Below are 27,310 nucleotides of genomic sequence, written 5' to 3'. Positions count from 1 at the left end.
TAATGAGAATTTGGGGTCTGCATCCCACTGTTCTCCTCCCGCAGGGGTTCTCTGTTGTGTTCCCTGTCAGCGCAGTCATCGGTTGTAGCTGGGCACCATCTAGTCCTTCTCGTCTCAGGATGATGTAGTCTTTAGTTCATGTAGCCCTTTCTGTCTCTTGGGCTCGTTATTATCTTGTGTTCTTGGTGTTCTTCATTCTCCTTTGATCCAGGTGGATTGAGACTCATTGATGCATCTTAGATGGCCACTTGCTAGCATTTAAGACCCGAGACACCATTCTTCAAAGTGGGATGCAGCATGTTTTCTTAATAGATTTTATGGTGCCAGTTGACTTAGATGTCCCCTGAAACGATGGTCCCCAAAACCCTGCCCCTGCTACGCTGGCCTTCAAAGCATTCAGTTTATTCAGGAAACTTCTTTGGTTTAGTCCAGTTGTGCTGACCTCCACTGTGTTGAGTGTTGTCCTTCCCTTCACCCAAAGTAGTTCTTGTCTACTATCTATTTAGTAAATACCCTTCTCCCACCCTCCCTCCCTCCCCCCTCTTGTAACCACAGAAGAGTGTGTTCTTTTCAGTTTAAACTATTTCTCAAGATCTTATAATAGTGATCTTATACAATATTTGTCCTTTTGCAACTGACTAATTTCACTCAGCATAATGCCTTTCAGGTTTCTCCATGTTATGAAATGTTTCACAGATTCCTCACTGTTCTTTATTGATGCGTAGTATTCCATTGTGTGAATATACCATAATTTATTTATCCATTCATCTGTTGATGGGCACTTTGGTTGCTTCCATCTTTTTGCTATTGTAAACAGTGCTGCAATAATCATGGGTGTGCATATATCTGTTCGTGTAAAGGCTCTTATTTCTCTAGGATATATTCCGAGGAGTGGGATTGCTGGGTCATATGGTAGTTCTATTTCTAGCTTTTTAAGGAAGCACCAAATCGATTTCCAAAGTGGTTTTACCATTTGCCATTCCCACCGCAGTGTATAAGTGGTCCAATCTCTCCACAGCCTTTCCAACATTTATTATTTTGTGTTTTTTGGATTAGTGCCACCCTTGTTGGAGTGAGATGGAATCTCATTGTAGTTTTGATTTGCATTTCTCTAACACTAATGATTGAGAGCATTTTCTCATGTATCTGTTAGCCGCCTGAATGTCTTCTTCAGTGAAGTACCTGTTCATATCCTTTGTCCATTTTTTAATTGGGTGAAAATGCTTATTTTTAACTATACTTTCTAAATTTTTATTTGTTTTATCAACATTCTAATAAAAATTTTCTAGTTTTTATTATTTCAGATGTTTCACTGTATGAAACTAATTTGTGAGGTTCATTTATATTTTTCCTTATCGATGATCCCAAATTTTCTTTATTTGAACCATGATTGCCATTCTAATGAAATATGTATGCATTTGTCACTTTCAACTTTCCATGACCCAACTTCTGAGCACAATTTGCATCCAACATTCACATCACAAGTAATAATAAACCATTTGTATTTTTACTGAAAATATTTATTATTTAATAAAATATTTTTCATTACAGAAATATAAATTATTTGTTTTATTTTGTATGATTCTTACATGGTATCAAAAGACATTCCAGACTGTCATTTTTGCACAACATCAGGCGATTCCCAAGCTGCAGTTCTCTGTTAATATTTCTTCTTTGTTCTCCTGTAGATTCAGAAGGTTCATGTTTATGACATTCAAAAGGAAATGTTAAGAAACTTATGCATATTTTGTTACCTCATCACTATCCCCAGCTATGTTTTTTAATATTTATAATAAATTTGGAATTTATAAATATCAAAACACCACATACTTGCTATTTACACAAGAATTGCTATACATTAACAATGAGTCCTCATGGCACAGTGGTTAAGAGCTCAGCTGCTAACCAAAAGGTTGGCAGTTCAAATCCACCAGCTGCTTCTTGGAAACCCGATGGGGCAGTTCTACTCTGTCCTATAGGGTCGCTATGAGTCAGAATTGACTTGATGGCACACAACAACAACAACAACAATAAGCCAAAATAAAAACTCAACTATTTAAAATCAAGGGCAACTGCAGTACGTAGAGCATAATGATAAATTGATATTTCTCCTAAAGCACATGATGCTTAGAGTAGGCAAGGATATAGACGAAAAAAGACTATTGATAATTGACTTAAAAACCCAAACCTGTTGCTATTAACTCGACTCTGACTCATAGTGACCGTATATGACAGAGTAGAACTGCCCCACAGAGTTTCCAAGGAGCAGGTAGTGGCTGAGGTTCATTAACTATTCTCTCTTCTTTTGAGTATGTTTGAAAAATTCCATAACAAAACATTTTAAAAATGATAAACTTTCATTAAGCCACACTGCTTACTATGACAGGGGCTGAACTGGCAGATAGTGCTGGAATGTTGCTCAGATGATGCTGTAACAGAAGGCCATGTATGAATGGTCATTGGGACAGAGTAAGAAAATTAGCTTCAACTAATGCCTGCACACTAGAATTTATATTATTAATTAAATGTTAACATTTACACATTTGCTATTATATGCTATTTACCAACTAGTTTAGAACTTTTTCTGTATTTTAACATTTTGTATGATCTGTCAGAGCTTAGCAGCTAGATACCAGCCTAGAATATATAGTAATGAATCAGACACAGTCCCTGCCTCAAGAAGTTTCCAGTCTAAGTGAGAAGACAGACACACAGCGAAACACTGTGATAGAAATCCTACTATAATGGGAGTAAAGGAGAGACAGAGACTTTTAAGACAAAGAAGCATCAAGGAATAAAAACTAAATTATTTAGATAAGGATTGAAGATGAGTTTAAAGATGGGTAGAAATCCAATAGGCCAACATGAGGAGGAATGCCTTCTAGCACAACCGGCTTTTTGGCTACTTCTGAGCTCTTTGGGAATCCCACCGTCATTCTTCTTAAACTATTTATCTATTTTTATAGAGGTGACTTATATGAGGAAATTTACATAAGAAAAAATTAACCACTGTAAAGTATACAATTCAGTGGCATTTAATACAGTCACAATGTTATACAACCATCACCTCTTCTTAAAATTTTCCAAGTCTTTCACATCTTGCACTTTTTTTTTAACAAAGCAGCCTATTGCCAGCTACCAAAATACTTTTATATTTTGCTATATAACATATGGAGCCCTGGAGACTCAATGATTAACAGTCTGGCTACTAACCAAAATGTCGGCATTAGAATCCACAAACCGCTCCTTGGAAAACGGTATGGAGCAGTTCTACTCTGTCCTATAGGGTCGCTATGAGTTGGAATCTACTTGACAGCAATGGGTATATAACATATAGAAATTAGTATTGTTCAACTATATAAAAGTTCTTTTAATTCTTGGTTCTGTAAGAGTAATAACAAGCATGTATATAGTGCCCAGAAACCTTGGTGGCGTAGTGGTTAAGTGCTATGGGCGCTAACCAAAGGGTCGGCAGTTTGAATCCACCAGGCACTTCTTGGAAACTCTATGGGGCAGTTCTACTCTGTCCTATAGGGTCACTATGAGTCGGAATCGACTCAACGGCACTGGGTTTGGTTTTTTGGTTTTGGGTATATAGTGCCTACTTTGTGTCATGCAATATTCTAAGACTTTTCATATATTAACCCACTTAACCTCACAACAGTCCTACAAGGTAGCTTTTATTATCATGCCCATTTTTCAGATGAGGGGTCTGAGCCCTTATAAAGAGAGTATAAGTCATTCACCCAGGGCCACACAGCTAGGAAGTGGCAGAGCTGAGGTTTAACCCAGACAGATGGCCTCTATAGTGCACTGTTTTACCCATAGGGATATTGCCACTCCCTAGTAGCTATTAACCTCTCAATATAATTTTACACTGGCTAATAAATAGCCATGAGGAAAGCATGAGGGAGTTTATAATTGTGACATTAAAACATCAATGTGACAGCCTTACTTGTGTGACTTTCAGGGGCAGCGGTTGCTGAGAAAGACTCTGAAATCACCTTCATTAAAAAGATAACCTGTGCTAATGCTGACCTGAAAAAAGGAAAACAGTATTTAATTATGGGTAAAGAAGCCCTCCAGATAAAACACAATTTCCGTTTCAAGTAAGTCATCAATATTTTTGAATCTCTGATTTTCCCTCCCAAACTTAGCATATTTTATTCCTAAATACCCTATATGTTTCCTGTGTACCCTGGTTTTAATCAGCAAACCATTAGGAGTAAAAATGAAATAATGAGTTTAAAACAAAGAACAATTTAAAACTATAATAGAGAGAGATGCTAATGAAGAGTGAGCTACTTGTTATCAGGTGGACACTTGAGACTGTATTGGCATCTCCTGTCTGGAGGGGAGATGGGAGGGTAGAGAGGGTTAGAAACTGGCAAAACGGTCACGAAAAGAGAGACTGGAAGAAGGGAGCGGGCTGACTCATTAAAAAAAAAAAAAAAATTTTTTTTTTTTTAATGGGGGAGAGTAAATGGGAGTATGTAGTAAGGTGTATGTAAGCTTATATGTGACAGACTGACTTGATTTGTAAACTTTCACTTAAAGCACAATAAAAATTATTTAAAAAAAAAAAACTATAATAAAACTGTCAAAATCATCACAGCAGCTGAGGGCCCAGCTGACTGAAAAACCAAATGAGTGATTAAATTTGATAGTGAATCTGAGAGTGCTGGTCTGACCTCCCCTCACCACCACCCCTACTCCCTCAGTGTGTTCTCAGACTGTTCTGTTTCTAAAAAGGAAAACATTTAAGTAAGCATTTTATTATCTTTATAAATAAATAAACATTATAGTCGACACCATTCCTGCTTTTAACCAGGAGAGTCTCAAACAACTTCACTTATCCCTCAGGGGTTTGTGAACCTTCCTTGGGAGATGCTGGTCTACAAGAGTTTAGCTGACCACCTGGCCCAGGGTTCCTGAACAGGACTGAGCACTTACAAAGGAAATCAAACAGTGCTTTTCTCTTTTTGTGGCCATAATCACAAACGCTTTGTTTTTATCTTTTTCTTGTTAGGTATATCTACCCTTTAGATTCCTTGACCTGGATTGAATATTGGCCTACAGATGCAACATGTTCATCATGTCAGGCATTTTTAGCTAATTTACAAGAGTTTGCCGAAGACATCTTTTTAAATGGCTGCGAAAATGCCTGAAGAAGTTCAGCTGCACAGTTTCCGCTTATGGACTTCTGTTGTTGAAGTGTTTGTTGTTTTTTGTGTTAGTTTTGTTTTTTCCTTTTTTAACATTCACAGCTGGTCTTATTTGGAAAGCTCACTTAGAATTAGTGGCACTTGCTTTTATTAGAGAACAGTTTTAAGAGCTGTAACTTTCTGAAATAACATGGCCTTGGGGGACACGTAGACAGATACTCCAGGGTTATTGGACACCAAAAGCAATGAATTGAAACCTCTCCTAAAACCAACCACCCAGGAATGTTTGCTGGGGCCAAAAGAAAGGCCCATTGAAATGTAGTATCTTACAAAAACATGGCCTTTCCTTGAAAGAAAATACCAAGGAACAGAAAACTGATCATTAAAGCCTGACTTTGCTTTCAAAATGTGTTTAAAAGCATGTTATTTTATGCTAGGTCAGCTTCAACAACACAAAGGCAGGCAAATTGAGAGAGGTGGAGAAAGGTGGCTGTAGAGAACCTTAACCCTGAGAAAGCCTCACCTCGGAGTCCTCAGCAAACTGAGAAGGTAGGAGGTTTGTCTTTCCTCCTTCCCTCTCCCCTCCTACTGCCCTCCCTACCTGTGATGGGCGATACCTCTACTCCTTTTCTCTCCTCCCAATGCATATCTATTTCCCCAGGAACTTTACCCTTTCCAATAATTGCCACATTGGAAGGCAGGGCCCAGTGTAGCAACCTGGTGAAAAGAAACTAATCAGGTTCTCTTTTTGAGCCTCAGTTTGAGCTTTGTAAAAGAGGATTTATAACAGGAGGTTAATTTTTTAAGTGACATTTTGCAGCATTTTAGATCTCATATAAGAGCTGTCACATATATTCCCATTTAATGTCCGAAGAATCTCAAGAAGTACAGGAATTGTTATTATCCTCATTCTATGGATGAAGAAATTGACACGCAGAAAGGGGAAGTAATTTTCCCAGCCTAGTAAGGTGCAGAGTCAGAGACCAAACCCCAAGGTGCTCTCTCAGTCAAAACGCATTCCTGTTTTCCCATCTCACATCATCGCATTGCTTCTCAGGTTTAGTTGTTTGAGTGAAGCACAATGTAGTTGGAGTTTCTCAGGTATCATTCAAGCAGCCCCGCTGACATATCACAAATGACATGATGACAAATTCTGAATGTAATGGCAGCAGTGACTGAAATGCAGTTCCTTCTGAAAAATCTGATTAAGGAAAAAAAAAATAGTGACCTGCATTTTGCCAGTTGGGTAGAAGCACACATGGCCTTTTGGTGTGCCTCTTAAGAAACACTAAGATTTTCCCTTTACAGGAACTAAGGATTTTTTTTTTTTCCTAATGTCAAAGCTCACATTGTAGGCACTCCTTTGGCAAAAACAACCAACACGTCCAATATGTTCAAACTGTCTGCCAACGAGGGGTGCAGGGCCTCCTCCCGAGCAGGCCTGACACTGTCTCCTGTCATCTTCTTGCTGGAAGGAACCATGAAAGCTGCTCTGGAAGCACCAGCGTCTCTGAGCTGTTTTGTTGCATCTCCCTGAGCCCTGTGGCAAACAGTGCCTAGTTCCCAGGCAGGCCAAGGTGGCCTAATTAGCCCACAATGCAGCTGAACTTTCAAACCTCAAAGCAGGCTTTTGTGAGTTAGCCTGGCACTATTTAAAAATCCGCCACCTCCTCCTCAGCTAGCCCTTGCACACTTAGACATCACTTCTTAGTGGGGCCTTGGCTCACCCTCCTCCCCTGAATCCAGGCTAGGCTACTCAACCCTCCCCTAGCACCCTGTGTTTTTCTTCCAAGGTATTGTGTACTTGCCATTATTTCCATAATCATTTATAACAATTTGTTTAGTGTGCAGCTTCTTGGCTATACGGTGAGTCCCAAGGTCTGGGTCTGCTCTATTCACCACTATCTCCTATGCCTGGCACATTAAAGGAACTCAGTAAATGTTTGTGGACTGACTAACATAAGGAGTGTGAGGAATCAGAAGACCTGAATTCTAGGGACAAGCGCCTTAATCTCATTGATAGCCTGTAAAACAAAGGATTTGAACAACGTTAATGTCTCTTTTGTCTATAGCTCTAAAAATATGTCTTATGATCTTAGGATGCGAAACAGAAATCAAAACCAAATGACATGGAAACATCTGAATCTTGGGTGATATATTTCCATCTGTAAGTGTTAAGGTGGCTCAGAGAAGAGGGCTATCCCTGCGAGTTGGAGAAGCTGCCTGAGGCTTCCTAGAGAAGGGCTGATGGGATTCGGGCAGGTAGAGAGGGGCAGGGGGCCCTTCTGGTTGAGGAGAAAAGCATAAGGCAGGTTTCCACTGGGAATAAACAAGACGAGTTTAGCTGGTACAGATAAACATCATTTTAATAGCTACATGTTTAACATGTATTAGAAAAAATATAACTAACACATGAAGGCCATGATGCAAATTTTTCTGTTAAAATTTAAATAAATTTATTTAAGTTCAAAAGTAAGTCTATTTAAGGAAAAACATTCAGTAAATAAAAGTATATGTTCTCCTTAAGACAAAAATTGTGAGGTTGGCACGCAAATGAGTGACGAGTAGAGAACTCTGGCTTAAGGGAAAATGTGGAGTTGATTATATGTGCCAGGCTTGTTTTTCTGTGAGTGACCCTGAGCCAAACGTTTGTTCAGTCTTACCTTCCAATCCCTGCCATTGCTAATTTATTCAGCAACATTTAATAAACATGCATTGATTGGTAACTGTAGGGCAGGCATAATTGTAGGTGCTTGACAAGGAGATTCTTGCACCTAGGACTTAGATTCCAGCTGAGGAAAGTACAATATACAACAAAGACAATGATTAGGTAATTGGTCTTGATTGTTAGAAGGTGATAAGAGATAGTCCAGTGATGGGGAAAAAGAAAACAGCAGGAAAGGGAGATCGGGAGTGGTGAGGGGAGTTTGCTATTTTAAATAATCAGGTCAGGGTAGTTCTCACTGAGAGGATAAGATTTGAGCAAAGACTTGAAGGATGTGGAAGAGGTAGCCATGTGGCTTATGGGGAGCAAAACAAACACCTAGTGCCCAAGCCCTAAAGCAGGAGCATACCTGATATGTTGTTATAGGAAGAACAACGAGGCCAGTGTAACGGTTACAGAGTAAGCAAAGGGGAAGGAAGGTAGGTGCAGACCATGGAAGGGACTTTGGCTTCACTCAGAGAGAAATGGAGCTATTGCAGTGTTTTGAAAAGAGAAGTTACATGGCCTGTCTTCTCTTTTAAATAGTCACTTTAACTGCTGTGTTGAAAATAAAGCAAGGGTAGAAGTAGAAAGACCAGTTAGGTGGCTACTGCAACAAGCCAGGAAAATTTTGACAGTGTCTCAGAATGGGATGGTAGCAGTGTAAGTTTTGAAAAGTGGTTGTATTCTGAGTATATTTTAAAAGTGGATTCAACTGAGTTCCCTGATAGACTGGAAAAAAGTGTGTGAGAAGGCAAGGAGTCAAGAACGACACCAAGATTTTTGTCTGAGCAATTGAAATAATGGAGTTGCCATTGACTAAGACTGGGAAGGTATAGATGGAACAAATTGGGGGAAGTTCAGAGTCAGGAGTCAGGAGTTCAGTTCTGGACATGTTGAGTTTTAGAAGAGTTCTATAAACTATCCAATTGCAGGAGTCACAAAGGCAATTGGTTATAGTTTTCGGGTTCAGGAAAGCAATCTGGGCTAGAAATAGAAATTTGGGAGTTATCATCGTATTAAAGCCATTAGACCAGATACAATCACCACGGATGACAGTATAGCTAGAGGGAGAAAAAAAAGAGACCAAAAATAGACCCTTGGAGCATTCCAATATTAAGTTGTCAGAGAAAAGAGGAAAAGCAAAGGAAATAAAGAGCATCCTTTCAGTTAGGAGAAAAATCAAGAGAGTAAGATGTCCTACAAAACAAGTGAAAGAAAAGAGATTCAAAAGGAGGAGTGATCAACTGTATCAAATGCTACTGAAAGAAGGAGTAAGGTGGACTTGGCTGTTGGAATTAGCAATAGAGGCCACTGATGACCTTTACAAAACAGTCTAGTTGGAGTAGTAGGAATGACCTGATTGGGTTTAAGGGTAGATGGAGAAGATTTGAAGACAGAGTATGGACAACTCATTTAAGCAGTTTTGTTACAAAAGGGAGCAAAGAAATGGGATGAGGGAAATTCATTTCTCAGCTTTCTCATCTTCCTGAGTGGGAGATGGGGAGAAGTATTGGAGAGATGAGGGGAGGGGTAAGATTGTTGTCTAGAAGACAGGGAGAAGGAACAACCTAGGGACTTGTAATATAACTGCCTCTCAGTGTTAAGGGTCGTCTTCAGGTTTCTGGTCATGAATTAAAGTGGGACTAGTCAGCATGAGTTGTGGGATTCTCTCCAGCCACATTCAGATCCTTTTCAGAATCTGATGAAAGCATGGACCTATCAATGACCCCCAGTCAGCACAGCTGGGAACACCTGCAATTAAACAAAATTAGTTTACTCTTTGCAACTGAGAGATAACATACACCATTGGAACCATGGGGCTTCTCAGTGGAGTGTTAGAAAGGACTTATAGGATTTAAGGAGCCCTGGTGGCACAATGGAAACCCTGGTGGCGTAGTGGTTAAGCGCTACAGCTGCTGACCAAGAGGTCAGCATTTCAAATCCGCCAGGTGCTCCTTGGAAACTCTGTGGGGCAGTTATACTCTGTCCTATAGGGTTACTATGAGTCGGAATCGACTCGACAACAGTGAGTTTGGTTTGGTTTTGGTTTGGTGGCACAATGGTTAAGCACCTGGCTGCTAACCAAAAGTTTGGTGGTTTGAACCTACCCAGAAGCTCTGTGGGAGAAAGAACTAGCAATGTGCTTCCACAAAGATTACAACCAGGAAAACCCTATGGGGCAGTTCTACTCTGTCACATGGGGTTGCTATGAGTTGGAATTGATATAATGGCACACAACATTATAGAATTTGTGCTTGTGGTAGATTATTTTGGGGAGGGTTCAAGGAAGTGGGCTTTGTTCTAGATTGGGAGCTGTCAGAAGCAGAGGTAATCAGATTGTTGAGTGTCTTAATTCTTATCTAACTGGGAGGAAAAGCAGCAGCAGACATTCACATTAGTCAAGAAAGGGAGGTGTTTGATCATTTTTGTGGTTTGGACAACGTTCTTGTTTTATTCTCTGCTCAAACATGATTATAGTCCTTTGTATCTTGATCCATTTTGTCTGATGTTGGTGTTCTACAGTATCAGACACAGAGAACATGACATCCTGGCTCTGAGTACCAGGCCAGCTCCTAGCAACACCGAGGTCTAGCTGATAGTGTCAGTCTAGCTCCCAGTGGTCAAGGGCTGCTCTTCCTTTTCACAGACCCTTTTCCCAGAAAAATGCACATATACGCACAATGCACATATTTTCATACTATTTCAGAGGCCCCCATGAAAGCTCAGCATGGACCTCATGATTGAAAACCCCTTTTGGGAATTTAGCAGGCAACTCGGAAAGGTTTGCAGAGACACAAAGCAACTCGGACTCATATTTTCATGTGTTTTCCCTATTCCTGGAAAGAGACTGATTCTGCACGTTTAATGTGGTGAGAAAAATTGTCAGACATGATCTTTCATTTTGATTGGCAGAGTAAAATACTCCTTTATGTCTCGGAGGGAAGGAGGAAGAGAGGGAGGGAGGGAGGGAGGGAGGGAAGGAAGGAGGGAGGGAGGGAGGAACGGGAACGGGGAAGAGGAGGGGAAGGGAAGGGATTTTAAGGCAAGAGGAGAACTCCATTTCTAAAAATTCTCTGGATTCTTCTCAGCTGGCAGGGTCCCCACCTTGACAGACATGTTGGCAGAAACAGATCCATCCCTTGGAACACAGTGTCCAGTCGTTTACCGTTCCCATCAATATAATCAGATACGTGTATGTTACGTACACAATCATGAATTACACAATCCTAAAATGTCCAAACCAGAAAGGACCTAGAACTCATCTCATCCAAATCCTTCATTTGCACCTGGGAACCCGAGGTCTGATGAGCACTTGCCAGTGGTTACAGTGCTGTTAAGTGGAACGGCTGGGATGCGAGCCCAAGGCTCTGACACTAAGCCCAGTGTTCTTTCCACCACACAAATGAGTGGAAGTTTCAGAGAAACACATTTTCTCCCTGTAATTTCTTATAGCCAGAGCTTTTCAATGATAGACTCGGTTCCCCAGAAGGTACAGAATTCCCAACCACTGCGGACATTCAAGCAGAGTCCAGCCACCCCCGTGCAAGCATGTTGCAGTGACAATTCAACGTGGGAGGCTGGCTTAGATGACTTCCAGATCTGAGAGAAATCAGAAAACCATCTACCTTACTTCGTTAAGCCTTTGTTTTCCATCTGGCAAATGGGAGTAATAATAATCCGCACCTTGGAAGGTTTCTGTGAGACTTAAACGAGATAATGTATATAACTAGGATTGAACTGTAGTTTTCTGAGAATAGAGGAAGAGGGATAGAAAAGAGATATGGCCAGAGTAGGAGGAGAAAGCAGAAAAGAGGTTTCCTGAATCTGCTGGGGCCTTGGGGGCAGGGCTGGCCATCATTCTGGCTCCTCTGGCCACCTCCTTTCACCTCTAAAGGCAAAAGACCAAGGCCAAATTTGGCCTGTTTACTAATTAAATCCCTAGTGTGGAAATTAAAATGGCCCAATTCGTTTGGTTAAGGGATATGTGTGTGTGTGTGTGTGTGCGCGCACGCGCGCAAAGAGACTAAGAAAGGGTTTTCATTCAAGGGAAGCAATATAAAGAAGATACTAAACTGTGAGACAGAGAGCCTTGGGAAAGCTCTAACCTCATCAAGCCTCAATCTGCCTATCTATAAAGTGGGAGTAGCATTATCAATCTTGAAGGGTTGTAAGGATTGTCAATCTCTGATAGCCAATGACAGCTAACTGGCTATGTGATTTCTAACTCTCTTAACTCTGTGTACCTCAGTCCTTTCTTTTGAAAATTAGGTAATAACTTCTCTCAGCCTAACGCAAAGGGTTGTTGCAAGGATGAAATAAGATCAAGCAAGTGTTAGAACTCTTAAAGTGCAGAATTTTGAACAAATGTGGAAATACCATTAATAATCAAAACTTATCTTTGTGCTTAGAAATCCAGACAGAGACTACCTTTTGAGCTTTCAAAAGATTGAGGAAAGGCTAACTATTTTTTTTTTTTAAAAAGTCTTACCCAGTACCTAAAATTCCCCTATTAGAGTTCAACCCTGTGGTTCTGGAGGCTGCCAGTCTTAGAACATCGCTACCAAAGTATGGACTCCCAACAGCTGCATCAGCATCGCCTGGGAGCCTCTTAGGAATGGAAATCCTCAGGTCTGGTCCCAGCACCTAAGTTGAGGGTAATTATGTACAAGGCCTTGCAGGATGGTTGCAGGAGTACAGACTGAAGTATTCTGGGGGCAGGGAAAGCAGAGGGTCAGGGGAGCAAGGCATCTTATGAAAAAAGGGGAGGTAATGGGGCTCTGTATTCGTGTCCTCGGGCTGCCATAACAAATTACCATATACTACACAGCTTAAAACAATCAAAGTGTATTGCCTCACAGTTCTGAAGGCTAGAAGCCCAAATTCTGGAGTGTAGCCTAGAAGTCTATATTTTAACAAGATCTCCAAGAAACTTATAGGCACATTAAAGTTTAAGAAGCATTGTTTAGGACTTCTTAAAATGCAGATTCTGATTCTGTAGGTCTGGAATGGGGCCTGAGATTCTGCATCTCCTGGGTTATGCCTATGGTGCTGATTCTTGGACCTGGAATAACAAGGTCTAGAGTGTCATAAGGAAGAAGAGTTAAGCAAGAAAGACTTCCTGGAAGAGCTGACCTTGGCAAAAGTAAAGCATAACCTGAGGAAACAGTAAGGCATGGCCTGGGGCAAATGCTGGCATTGTGCCAGCATCAAGGAGGGCTAAAAGGCAAGAAGTAATGAGTGGGGAGCCTAGCAGGCGAGAAAAGTATGAGACTGGGGATTTGGGCCCATGGTGATCTGACAGAGAGTAAGCCAGGGTCTGAAATGTGCAGCCAAAATTCAAGAGCAGGACTCCAGTCCCTGGAGGCAAGGGGGCTGCTGTCTTGGAGACATTGGGGTGCTAGCCATGTTAAGTGGTAGGAACTAGGTATAACATGGAGGACCAGTCTCAGTAAATCACCCAAAAAGTGACCCTCTGTGAATACCCCTATAGCATAGGAAGGGGGCAAGGGCAGCTGCTTCTTCCCCCAGATCTCCCTCCCCAGTGTACCAACTGTGACTTCTGACCTCTCCAGGGCTGAAGAGTCGGGTAGGGTGGAGACACAGAGGAAAGGGAAGAGGAGAGCTCTTACCTGACCAATGCTGCTATAAGGTGGCTCCCTACTTCATGGGCATGGCAGGGCTTTAAAACTGACTCTTGTGTGAGCACACCTGAGGGTTTTTCAGAAACACTCACCCCAATCTCTGAGGCCCTCTCACCCTTACACAGGTGTTACACTACCCTGTAGCCCATTGTTTACTCCTTCAGCAGCCCAAGGGATCCAGCAGTACCTTCGCTTTGTCCCTTCTATTGGGCAGAACTTAAAAGGCCTTCACATCAGCCCTTCAGGTGCATACCCAGTCAGCGGGAAACGTGTATCCTTTGCCCAGGCCAACTTTGGGAGTTCAGACTGATCCTACCAGAGCCACCTCTCCTATGTCTTGTTTGTCTAAGGTGGTGCCCATCTCTTACCCTTTAGATTTCTTGGGTGGCAATCAGATGCCAATCCCCTGTTATCCCCCACCCCCAAACTACCATAGGCATGTATTGAGCTCTCTCAGTAGACTCCATGAAGCCCCTCTCTCTTGACTTGAAAAGGGAGAAGCACAGTATATCATGAGCTCTCTCCAACAAAATCTTCATCCAACCCTAATCTCTTAATGACAGTGCCAAGGGTCTCAGGACCCTTCCTATATATGGCACCATACTGCTGGGTGGTATAACATGCATGTGCGTACACACACACACAACACTCACAGCCATTTGGGGGAATCAAGGATGAATCCAACACTGTTTTCCCTCTGTTAGGGGAGTTAGCACATGCACCACCAGCTTAACACAAGGTAGGATAGTTCCTGCTGTGCACAGCAGAGAAGGCTCCATGGAGAAGGTGACATCTGAGCTGGGTCTTAAAAGAATGACTAAGATTTGGATAAGCTGAAATCGAACCATTCAGGGAGAGAAAATAATGTAAGCAAACGCCCAGAGCTGGGAATCAAGGGGGGCATGTATAGGGCTGTCTGGATGGTTTGTTTAAATGGGACAAGTGAGAACTAAGATCAAAAAAAAGGCAGACCAAAAATTAACCAGATAAGGGGTTTAGACTTTTTCCTGCAGGAAGTGAGGCATTTTAGAACTTTCTGAACAGCAGAATGAGGGATGGATTGGGGAGGGCAGGGACTAACTCTTGGTGAAACATGTTCTTCATTTCCTTGAGTCATTAACCAGGGCCCCATTAAAAACAAAAACCTTCTTAGACTTGACTTCTTTTCCAGGAAACTCCTACCTTTTGGCCCCTTGAGTGTGTGTTCAGTTTACTAAGACATTCAACCCTGTTTATACTGTTAGTTAAGGAGACTTGGTGCAGCTGCCAGTCCCAGGACCCTGCTCCTACCATGGGGGCCTCGGCTTCAAAAGTCTGATGGGGCTGTCTGACCCATTTCCCTATGGCCCAACTGTTGCACACTGGAAGAAGCCAAAGAGACAGGCTTCCCTTTCTAAACAGCAGACTGTAGAGCCCTTGCCTCCTGATGAGTTCACCCATGATGACTCTACTCTGGGCCCCACTGAATTCAGACCTGGGGCCAAATGGGAAAAATTCAGTAGACTACAAAGCCAAGAAAACAGCAGATTTGGGTTCAAATCCCAATTCTTCCTCTTGCCTTTCTGATCTTGAAAACTCACTGAGCCACTCTGCCTTAATCTCTAAAATGGAAACAAAATCATCTGCCGCAGACATCTAGCTCAATTGACATAATATAGTTTATAAAGGAAATGTTCTACATCCTACTTTGATGAGTGTCATCTGGGGTCTTAAAAGCTTGTAGGTGGCCATCTAAGATACTCCACTGGCCTCACCCCGTCCGGAGCAACGGAGAATGAAGAAAGCCAAAGATACAAGGGAAAGATTAGTCCAAAGGACTAATGGACCAGGACTACCACAGCATCCACCAGACTGAGTCCAGCATAACTACATGGTGCCCAGCTACCACCACTGACTACTCTGAAGGGATCACAATAGAGGGTACCAGACAGAGCTAGAGAAAAATGTAGAACAAAATTCTAACTCACAAAAAAAGACCGGACTTACTGGTCTAACAGAGACTGGAGAAACCCTGAGGGTATGGCCCCTGGACACACTTTTTAACTCAGTACTGAAGTCACTCTTGAGATTCACCCTTCAGCTAAAGATTTGCAGGCCCATAAAACAAAATGAGACTTAATGGGCATACCTGCCCAGGGGTAAGGATGAGAAGGCAGGAGGGGACAGGAAAGCTGGTAACAGGGAACCCAAGGTTGAGAAGGGGAGAGTGTGGACACATCATGGGGTTGGCAACCAATGTCACAAAACAATATGTGTATTAAGTACTTAATAAGAAACTAATTTGTTCTGCAAACCTTCATCTAAAGTACTGAAAAAAGAAAAAAAAATCACCTGCCCAACATGGTTACTGTAAGATTAAATGAGAAGATATTTGTGAATGTAACTAGTAAAAGGTAAATATTGCCCCCACCCTGTCATGGACTGAATTGTGTCCCCCAAAAATATGTGTATCAATTTGGCTAGGCCATGATTCCCAGTGCTATGTGATTGTCCACCATTTTGTCATCTATATATTTTCCTATGTGTTGTAAATCCTACCACTCTGATATTAATGAGATGGATTAGCAGCAGTTATGTTGATGAGATCTTCAAGAGTAGATTGTGTCTTAAGCTAATCTCTTTTGAGATATAGAAGAGAGAAGTGAGCAGACAGGCATGGGGCACATCATACCACGAAGAAACCAGGGCCAAGATGGGAGCGCGTCCTTTGGACCCGGGGTTCCTGCATGGAGAAGCTCCTAGTCCAGGGGAAGACTGATGAGAAGGACCTTCCGCCAGAGCTGACAGAGAGAGAAAGCCTTCCCCTGGAGCTGATGCCCTGAATTTGGACTTCTAGCCTACTAGTCTGTGAGAAAATTAATTTCTCTGTGTTAAAGCCATCCACTTGCAGTATTTCTGTTACAGCAGCACTAGATGACTAAGGCACATCCATTCCCCCAACATCTCTGTGTCTCAGTTTCCTCACCTATTAAATGTGCTGGACATCCTAGGTGACAGGGTTCCGAAACCTTTGTCATCTGCCCTGCACACAGGCCCCAGGGAGAGCAGAGGGAGGGACTTCTGCTGGTGTAGATGAGCTCTGGAAGCTACTTCTCCTTTTATTATTTTCAACAATGAAAAAATTATAAAATTGCTACTAGTAATGCACACTGGCAGAAACTTAGAATGACCCCATATCCCCAACCTCTCCTTGTTGCCACGGTCTGACTCAGTTTTCCCACCTGTAAAGCAGGCACTTCTAAGATAGATGCCCTCCCTCCCCTCTGCAACTGCCCATTAGGTAGGGAGAACAGTGCCCAACAGAGGGTGCTCTGAGTATAACCTCCTGGCCAAAGCTGGGGTAAGGGCAGTGAGCCAAGTAAAACGCTACTGGAAAAAATAAAGAAAGGATTCCAGGTTTTTGAGTCCCAGACTTTGAAAAACAAAACTGCTGAGTTATCTCTTCAGTTAAGGAAAAAGAACACCACAGCTGTCTCAAGATTTCCAGGAAACTATTTGTGAAGGCTTGGGCGAGGCTGGTAGGGGGTAGCTGGGGGCACTTAGGGAGGCCCAGTTCAGCTTCCTGTATCCTGGGAGGTGGGCGGTGGGGGTATATATGTGCGAGTAAGAGTGTGGGCACAGCACATGTTCTTGGACACAGTGGGGCATAGTGCATGGGTTTCCATGTGCCTTTGTACATGTATTTGTGTGTGCCTCTGGCTACAATTCAATAATTTATTGAGCATCTCCTAGGCTCCACTGGGTACAATGCTAGATGATAGGTAACTGACCCTGAACTCAAGGAGTTTAGTGAGGGAAGCAAATTAGCAAGCAATTTCAATACAGAAAACAGGCATCTGGCAGGCTGTTTCTGTAGCACTTCAGGACACCAACTTTACGGTCAGGCAGCCCAGGATTCGAATCCAGTACCCACTGGCTACATGACCTTGGAGACATTCTTATGTAGAAAATGAAAATATTAAAACTATATCCTAGGGCAAGGACATACTGTGTGTGTAAAGCACTTAGTATAAATGTCCAATGATTGCCTTATTACATGTACACAGGGGTCAGCACTGGACAAGCAGATGTGTACAGTACAGTATAGGTGAGTTACATATGGGGGCACTGGTGGTGCGGTGGTTAAAAGCTTGGCTGCTAACCAAAAGGTCAGCAGTTCAATTTACCAGCTGCTCCTTGGAAACTCAATGGGGCAGTTCTACTCTGCCTTATAGGGTGGCTATGAGTTGGAATCAACTCAATGGCAACGGGTTTGGTTTTTTTTTTTTTTTTTTTTAGGCTCTACCAGAGATCAGTCCCTGGAGGACATCATGCTTGGTAAAGTAGAGGGTCAGCAAAAAAGAGGAAGACTCTCAATGAGATGGACTGACACGTTGCTGCAACAACAGGCTTAAGCATAACAATTGTGAGGATGGTGCAGGACCGGGTAGGGTTTTGTTCTGTTGTACACAGGGTTGCTATGAGTCAGAACCGACTCAATGGCACCTAACAATAACAATAACATCAGAGGTCACAACTGGTGGTCCAAAGACATGGTTTGTGGGGTTGCTTGTTTGGTTTAGTTTTAGTTTTTGGCTCATGGAGTGTTCTAAAAATCGAGAAATTTCATATAAAAATCCAGACTCCAGTTTCTTCTGAAACCTTGAAAGATCTGGGCATCCTGCAAGCATTTGCATGTGTATGCCTGCATGCCACAGTCTCTGATTCCCCATAGATGTCCTTCCCAGGAGCACCCTCCCTTCTGGCTGTTCTCCAGGTCTGTCCTTGGAGGGGTTCCAACTGGTTCGGGAGGGCTTGTGTGCAGACACACTCTCTGTGAAAGGAGAAGCAGGGCTGGGCCGGGGCTGGTGCCAGGGCCCCACGGCTCCCTCAGGCAGCTCCAATTTCAGCTCTCAGAGGGGCTGGGGAGAGCTGTGGGCCCTTCCCAAGACGCTCTGGCTTTGTAGCCAGAAACTGGCTACAGAAGATATTAACCAAGGACAGCTGTTAAACAGACTGTCGTCTATTTTACTTTGCATTTAAGAAAATGCCTTATGTACAGTTCTAAAATAATTAAGACAAAGATCACAGAAAATTCTGCTATGTGTATATGCTGTGGTTCTTAAAAACTGAGCAATAGTCTTATGGTAGAAGCTAAAAACTTATTTGTTAAATACATTTTGAGAACCCATAGGTGTGAAGGGTAAAAAAAAAAAAAAAACTGATATATTCCTAATATCCCTGGAACCTCTCATGATGGCAAGTCAGTACCTCTTAATAGACATTTACTGGGTCCTCACTGGGTCCAAGATATAAGCTGGGCACCAAGGACAGGGCATTATGGAGGCATTTTGGGACAAGAACACCAGAACATAGAGGACTTAGTCCTCCCCTGACCTGCTGTGCAAGCTCATTCCTCTCTCTGGGCCGTTTCCCCTTTTGTAAAACAAGGAGGGGAGCAATGAGCAACACCAATACCACCATATTCACAACTCTCCTGGTCCCAGCATGGGCATTCTTTGTGGAAGTGAGGGCTGTAGCCCTGGTTCTAAGCCTCTTAGCTCCCATCCCACATTCCCACTTCCCAGGTCTTGGCTTGTGCTAGGGAATTGTCTGCATTGAGCTCTGAAAGAAATCTATCAGCAGAGGTTTTTTACACAGCGTTCCTAAGAAAAAAAAAAAAAAAACAGTTTGGAGTTCAAAAAGACCAGGCCTCTCGTGGAAGCTTCCAGCATCTGTTACAGTGATTCCTGGTGCCACCAGATGCAGAGAGCAGCCTCTTGACAGGCAGGGAGAGCTGTACCTTTTGCCCAGCACCAGGGTGTGAATGACTAAAGTTTTAGCGATTGATTAAATGGTTCACGCTGAAGAATTCCTCTGAGATCATGCTTCCACTTTGCAGGTAAGAAGAATGAGGCCCAAGGACAGGAAGGACTTTCCCGAAAGCCTCGCAGTCAACAGCGGTGCAGATCACTTGAGTCCAAGTAAGAACTCTTTCCACTCCTGATTTTTCTCTCTCAGGCTGAGTCTGAGGATAGGGATAAGGTAGCTTGAGATGAGGACTACCAGTCTGCCTCCCTCCTCAGCCAGATGTTGACTGTTGGTGAGCTACAACACTGAGTTATTCTTTTCTACACTGGCCAACAACCAAGGGAATCCAAGCCTCACTAAGGTAAGTAAGTGAGAAGGAACTGCAATAATTATGTAGCCCAGCAAAAGGCCCTAGAGGCCCACTGTGCCTATCTTTGGGGGAGCCTTTGTTTCTAGAGCTGGTGAAAGAAGGAATTTCACAAGTAGCAACACCAGACTTTTAGAAGTTATAATAAGATAACAAGGCCCAAATAAAGGGTATCTGGATTGGCAAGGGGGAAGTAAAGCTATCACTATTTGCAGATGACATGATGTTATACACAGAAAACCCTAAGGAATCCTCCAGAAAACTACTGAAACTAATAGAAGAGTTTGGCAGAGTCTCAGGTTATAAAGTAAACATACAAAAATCACTTGGATTCCTCTACATCAACAAAAAGAACACCGAAGAGGAAATAACCAAATCAATACCATTCACAGTAGCCCCCAAGAAGATAAAATACTTAGGAATAAATCTTACCAAGGATGTAAAAGACCTATACAAAGAAAACTACAAAGCTCTACTACAAGAAATTCAAAAGGACATACTTAAGTGAAAAAACATACCTTGCTCACGGATAGGAAGACTTAACAAAGTAAAAATGTCTATTCTACCAAAAGCCATCTATACATATAACGCACTTCCGATCCAAATTCCAATGTCATATTTTAAGGGGATAGAGAAACAAATCACCAATTTCATATGGAAAGGAAAGAAGCCCTGGATAAGCAAAGCATTACTGAAAAAGAAGAAGAAAGTGGGAGGCCTCACTCTACCTGATTTCAGAACATATTATACAGCCACAGTAGTCAAAACAGCCTGGTACTGGTACAACAACAGGCACATAGACCAATGGAACAGAATTGAGAACCCAGATATAAATCCATCCACGTATGAGCAGCTGATATTTGACAAAGGCCCAGTGTCAGTTAATTGGGGAAAAGATAGTCTTTTTAACAAATGGTGCTGGCATAACTGGATATCCATTTGCAAAAGAATGAAACAGGACCCATACCTCACACCATGCACAAAAACTAACTCCAAGTGGATCAAAGACCTAAACATAAAGACTAAAACGATAAAGATCATGGAAGAAAAAATAGGGACAACCCTAGGAGCCCTAATACAAGGCATAAACAGAATACAAAACATTACCAAAAATGATGAAGAGAAACCCGATAGCTGGGAGCTCCTAAAAATCAAACACCTATGCTCATCTAAAGACTTCACCAAAAGAATAAAAAGACCACCTACAGACTGGGAAAGAATTTTCAGCTATGACATCTCCGACCAGCGCCTGATCTCTAAAATCTACATGATTCTGTCAAAACTCAACCACAAAAAGACAAACAACCCAATCAAGAAGTGGGCAAAGGATATGAACACATATTTCACTAAAGAAGATATTCAGGCAGCCAACAGATACATGAGAAAATACTCTCGATCATTAGCCATTAGAGAAATGCAAATTAAAACTACGATGAGATTCCATCTCACACCAACAAGGCTGGCATTAATCCAAAAAACACAAAATAATAAATGTTGGAGAGGCTGCGGAGAGATTGGAACTCTTATACACTGCTGGTGGGAATGTAAAATGGTACAACCACTTTGGAAATCTATCTGGCGTTATCTTAAACAGTTAGAAATAGAACTACCATACAACCCAGAAATCCCACTCTTCGGAATATACCCTAGAGACACAAGAGCCTTCACACAAACAGATATATGCACACCCGTGTTTATTGCAGCTCTGTTTACAATAGCAAAAAGCTGGAAGCAACCAAGGTGTCCATCAACGGATGAATGGTTAAATAAATTGTGGTATATTCACACAATGGAATACTACGCATCGATAAAGAACAGTGACGAATCTGTGAAACATTTCATGACATGGAGGAACCTGGAAGGCATTATGCTGAGTGAAATTAGTCAGAGGCAAAAGGACAAATATTGTATAAGACCACTATTATAAGATCTTGAGAAATAGTAAAAACTGAGAAGAACACATACTTTTGTGGTTACGAAGGGGGGAGGGAGGGAGGGAGGGAGAGGGTTTTTTATTGATTAATCAGTAGATAAGAACTGCTTTGGGTGAAGGGAAAGACAACACTCAATACATGGAAGGTCAGCTCAATTGGACTGGACCAAAAGCAAAGAAGTTTCCGGGATAAAATGAATGCTTCAAAGGTCAGCGGAGCAGGGGCGGGGGTCTGGGGAACATGGTTTGAGGGGACTTCTAAGTCAATTGGCAAAATAATTCTATTATGAAAACATTCTGCATCCCACTTTGAAATGTGGCGTCTGGGGTCTTAAATGCTAACAAGCGGCCATCTAAGATGCATCAATTGGTCTCAACCCACCTGGAGCAAAGGAAAATGAAGAACACCAAGGTCACACGATAACTAAGAGCCCAAGAGACAGAAAGGGCCACATGAACCAGAGACCTACATCATCCTGAGACCAGAAGAACTAGTTGGTGCCCGGCCACAATCGATGACTGCCCTGACAGGGAGCACAACAGAGAACTCCTGAGGGAACAGGAGATCAATGGGATGCAGACCCCAAATTCTCATAAAAAGACCATACTTAATGGTCTGACTGAGACTAGAGGAATCCCGGCGGCCATGCTCCCCAGACCTTCTGTTGGCACAGGACAGGAACCATCCCCGAAGACAACCCATCAGACATGAAAGGGACTGGTCAGCGGGTGGGAGAGAGATGCTGATGAAGAGTGAGCTAATTATATCAGGTGGACACTTGAGACTGTGTTGGCATCTTCCGTCTGGAGGGGGGATGGGAGGATAGAGAGAGTTGGAAGCTGGCAAAATTGTCACGAAAGGAGAGACTGAAAGGGCTGACTCAACAGGGGGAGAGCAAGTGGGAGTACGGAGTAAGATGTATGTAAACTTATATTGTGACAGACTGATTGGATTTGTAAACGTTCACTTGAAGCTTAATAAAAGTTAATAAAAAAAAAAAAGATAACAAGGCCCAAGATTAACAGAAACAATTAAAGCAGAAAATGCACGATAGGCCATTAAAATTTTTTTTTTTAAAGTTGCCGTCGTCTATTCCCACTCATAGCAACCCAATAGAACAGAGTAGAACTGCCCCGTAGGGTTTCCAAGGAGTGACTGGTGGATTCAAACTGCCAATCTTTTGGTTAGCAGCCTGAGCTCTTAACCACTGTGCCATCAGGGCTCCATGACAGGCGACAGCTTTTACAAAATCATTTGGTGTATTTCTTTGTTTTTGATGTCAGTTGTGCATAAGGTACCACAAAGGAGATACTGAATGTGAGTTGAAGAATCCAGTACCATTTGGTCTTCTCATCTAGTAGATTACTGATAGCTGTAATCACCTGTTTAATTAAATTTCCTAGTTCAGGAACCAGAAGTTATCAGAAGAGATTAAGATGATTTGAACAGGAAAGCTGTCCACTAACTGTTACTAAACACAAGCTGTGAATATGTAAGGACAAAACATGCTGCTGACAATGAAAAGAAAGAAGATAGGGGCAAACATGGGAACGTTTGGTATTTATAAGTAGAGAGAGTAAGTAGTCCCATTCTGGGCTCTACATATTAAGGGTTACTGACAAACAGGAGTATGCCCAATGTTGTCACTAGCTGACCAGATTCATTCACTTGCTTATCATCCATCTTCCTACTCTAGGTTTTGACCGTCCTCAGACTAGGAACCTTGTCTGTCTCATTCATGGCTATCATCTTAGGGCCTTGCTTACTACCCAAGAGATTATAGGTGGACAGTAAATATGTGTAGGGTAAAAGGAAAAGGATGACAGGATGGAGGAGGGATTAAAAACTGTGTCATAGGAGGAATATTTGAGCAACTGGAGTTGTTTAGCATGGAGAAGAGCCCAGTAGAGGAAGAATGGGCCCTGTTGTCAGATCTTAGAAGGGCTGCCCTAGCGGAAAGAGGCAGACAGCACCTCTAATCAGGCGGGACTGAGACCCATTAGTGAAAGTTACCGGGAAGCCAAGTTCAGCTGGACCCAAGGAAGAATATGATTCCATTCAGAGCTGTCTAAATACGGTACATGTTGCCCAAGGAGGTAATGAGGTCCCCATTCCATTTTGTATTTAAGAAGTCCCAGGCAAGCATTTGACTTAGGTATCAGAGAAGGGATTCAAATTGGATGGGATGATTTTCAAACTATACCCTTGGGTTTCACTGAGTGGGGACAACTCCCTTCTTCAATCAGAGAAGATCCAAGTTGATCTATTTTTTCACCACTTCCTGGTGATGGCATAAAAATTAAACAGAGCAATGTATGCAATGTGCTTAGAGCAGTGTCTGACATTAAATAAAAAGCAGTTGCTATCATTATCATTGTTATTTTTACCAAAACCATGGGTCCCAATCCTCCAGTCCTTTAGGTGCTAGTCTGGTCTGCCTCCCCCAACCCACACCCCAGATTTAATTACACCCCAGGGTAATCTCTCCTTTCTCCAAAACTTTTAGCTATCAGGGTCTTAAACTATAACACATGTAAAGGCACAGTTGTCAGAGAAACGGTGGAATGGGCTGGGACAGCCACAGAGCAAGCCATGGAGAGAGTCCCAGTTTCCACATCTGGGACCTGAGAAGGTTGCATTAGATCAGTGTCTTAGGCTGGTTCTCTAGAGAAGCAAAATCAGTAAAGCATATAAATATATAGAGAGGGAGATTTATATTAAGGAAATGGCTCACACGGTTGCAGAGACTGGAATGTCCCAAGTCCGTGGGTCAGGATGGAGGCTTCTCCTGATTCACATAGCTGCAGGGGCTGGTGAACCCAAGATGGGCAGGTCATATAGCAATGCTCTTGCTCGCAGGCTGTGAAGATCGACGAATCCCAAGATCAGCAGGCAGGACAGCAAGTTGCTAGCTCAAGTCCCAAGAACTAGAGGTCAGATGAACAGGAGCCAGCTGCAGGATCTAGTGGAAGCAAATGCCCAGGAGCCTTGCCAAGAAGTCCACTTATACTGGATAAAGGCCACACCCCCAAGGAAACTCCCTTTCAACTGATTGGCTAATCACAGCAGATCCCTTCATGGAGGTGATCACATTATATTAAATCTCATCATGGTGGTGATCACTCATTATACGACTACCAAACTACATCATAACTGCCAAACCACTGAGCATCATAGCCCAGCCAAGTTAACACACAAACTTAATGATCACAGTCAGTGATTTTCAAACTGTAGCCCTAGAGCCCAGGAGATTAGGGTGGGGAGGAGTGAAGCTCAGTACACAGGCTCCAGGCACCTTATCTGCTTAATAATGCATCTCTACTTCTCTCTAGTTTACAAATTAGGATTCCATGGGAAGAAATATTGAAAAAAAAAAAAGTCCTACAGCTAATACAAAGTTTGAAAAACCTAATGCAGTCACCCAACAACAACAACAAGGACTGCTACTTACTAGGTCCAGGGAGGGGTCCAGGGGGCTGAACATTAATTAAGCATCCCTACTGATTTTGACATAGGCGATCTGTAGGCTACTTCTTGTGAAATCTAAGAGTGTGCCAAGAGGAGGGGAAAAGTGACTCCGTTGTATCTTTCTGAAGCCCTGGTAGCACAGTGGTTAAGAGCTCAGCTGCTAATCAAAAGTTTGGCAGTTTGAATCTACCAGCAGCTCCTTGGAAATCCTATGGGGCAGTTCTACTCTATCCGATAGGGTCACTATGAGTCAGAATTGACTGGATAGCAACGGGTTTGATTTTGGTAATGCATTCTATGATCTTCAAGGCCATTTTCTGTTCAAAAAAAAAAATCTAGGAACTATCATTTCTTGAATTACTACTTAAGCATCCATTTATTTATCTTTTCTCCCCAAAACAGCTGGTTTAGTGACAGGAAAAACAACAACAGAGCACAAGTCTCCTGACTCCCAGTCCAGTGTTCATTCTGGTATGTCATTACAGATTTCAAACTGCCGCAGAGAGAAGGAAGACACAATTCCTTTCACCCCATACTAGACTGTCAGGACTTTGTCAGCTATCACCATTTTTTCTATTCCGCATCCTGGGATGGATTCTAAATCTCCACTCTAGGAAACAGGACAGGCCAGGAGGTGGTCATACACCTAGAGGCCAAGTCTCAGTGATGTCACTTGTGCTCTGCTGCTCTCAATGCAGAATGGCTCACAGACCTTAATGACCCAGGATCCTCCTGGCTATTCAGTCCTCATAGCTCCTTGCTGGAGGCACCAGCTCAAATGGCTATGGGGCCAGGTGGGCAACTTCAGTATCTAGTCTGACAGCTGGAAGATTGGGGCAAAACTGGAGAATGAAAGCCTTTCAATGCCTCTGGGAATGAGGAGAATGGATATGGATGAGAAAAGAGAACACAGAGGCTCACACATTACCTACATTCTTGTGTCTGCTTTCTTCTTCCTCTATTATAGCCCCATGCTCAAAACACCAGACCTTAGGCTTTAGCCATTTGAACCATTTTTCTTTTTAAATTTATATTTAGAAAAAAAAAAACCTACCCAGTAGAAGTGAGTGGTCTCCAAAGGGTTTCATTTCCTTTCTGAGTCAGGTTCAGCCTCATGGGGCTCTGGCTTTCGATTTCTGCAGACTTGCCATCCCAAGTGCTCAGAGGTCCTCAGGTGATGCCCCCTCTATTTTAAGAGCCCCCAAAACTAAGTGGAGTGACTAAAGATAATTTTTGGTACTTTCCAAAATTAAACTATTTCCTTTGGTAAATTTCCATCAAATGAGCTCATTAATCTGAAAACAGGATGTGGTACATAAAGTGAGTGAGGTCAGGTTGCCTGTTATTTTCACTTAAACTGGCCTCGGGCAGAGAGGAGGAGTTGGGGGAGAGATGGTTTTAGGGACCAGAGAATGGCTTTTTTAGGCCCTAAATCCTTGAGAAACTTCACTTCATGGGTTGGACTGAGACTCAATGAATTTTTAAATGAGTCAACTCTTTGAATCATTTTTCCTTCGAATTGAAAGGCCCCACAGAGGCCATCTCTGGTCAACCTCGCATAGATTACAGGACCTCTCTTGTGGAGGGCCCGGAGACCCACTGCTTGTCCACAGGCAAGCAGGTGGGGACCTGGGACCCTGCGCTTGTACACACAGAGCTACGCAGTTCATCTGTGGGCAGCTCTGACCATTGGCAAGGCCTCCTTTCACCCAGCAGGATGCTCTGTCCTGCAACACAGACCCATCGGTCAGAAGCTGGAAGATAACAGCTCAGCTGGGGGGTGAGGAGAGGAAAGGCTTAAATATATCCTAGATTCAAAAACAAAAACAAAGAAGTAAGGATGTTTCCCAGTTCTTAGGATCCTATTGGGAGTCAAGGGAAAAAGAAAGGTTCCTAGGTGGCACAAACAGTTTGTGCTCAACTTCTAACCTAAAGGTTGGTGATCTGAACCCACTCAGTGGCACTGTAGAAGAAAGGCCTGGCAATACACATCAGTAAGACTACAACCAAGAAAACCCTATGGAGCAGCTCTACTCTGTAACACATGGGGTCACCATGATTTGGAATCTACTCCACAGCAATGGGTTTTTGAGTAGTTAAAACAAAGGGAAACCATTAAGGTGGGCGGCCTCACTCCTCCCTCAGTCAATAGTCCTCGAGGGACTACAGGTCTGATGGAGAAGGAGCCTTTGTCACACGAGTGGTGTGCACAAATAAAGGTGGTTTTATCTTTAAAA

At 42.6% G+C, this 27,310-nt stretch overlaps 1 protein-coding gene and 1 long non-coding RNA gene across 4 annotated transcripts in view; one reads left to right on the top strand and one right to left on the bottom strand.

Annotated features, from left to right (window-relative positions):
- The window catches only part of C5 (complement C5), a 143,735-nt gene extending 137,700 nt beyond the window's left edge, over nt 1-6,035 (top strand). For all 3 annotated transcript variants that reach the window (XM_049896901.1, XM_049896902.1, XM_049896903.1), the window contains 2 exons: nt 3,971-4,109; nt 5,030-6,035. In XM_049896901.1, coding sequence (XP_049752858.1) covers nt 3,971-4,109; nt 5,030-5,168 — 278 coding nt within the window. In that variant the 3' untranslated portion in view covers nt 5,169-6,035. The remainder of the gene's footprint in view (nt 1-3,970; nt 4,110-5,029) is intronic.
- Nucleotides 1,598-26,452, bottom strand: LOC126083313 (uncharacterized). The gene is made up of 4 exons (XR_007518776.1): nt 26,128-26,452; nt 24,340-24,567; nt 3,956-4,038; nt 1,598-1,682 (listed from the first exon to the last, which is right to left on the bottom strand). It is a non-coding gene; the product is annotated as an uncharacterized LOC126083313 (long non-coding RNA).
- Nucleotides 26,453-27,310: the final 858 nt, after the last annotated feature.

The sequence above is a fragment of the Elephas maximus genome, chromosome 9, assembly GCF_024166365.1.
Source record: "Elephas maximus indicus isolate mEleMax1 chromosome 9, mEleMax1 primary haplotype, whole genome shotgun sequence".
Taxonomy (NCBI): Eukaryota; Metazoa; Chordata; class Mammalia; order Proboscidea; family Elephantidae; genus Elephas; species Elephas maximus.
Note: the sequence above shows the minus strand (reverse complement) of the source record. Positions and strands in the feature narration are given on the sequence as shown.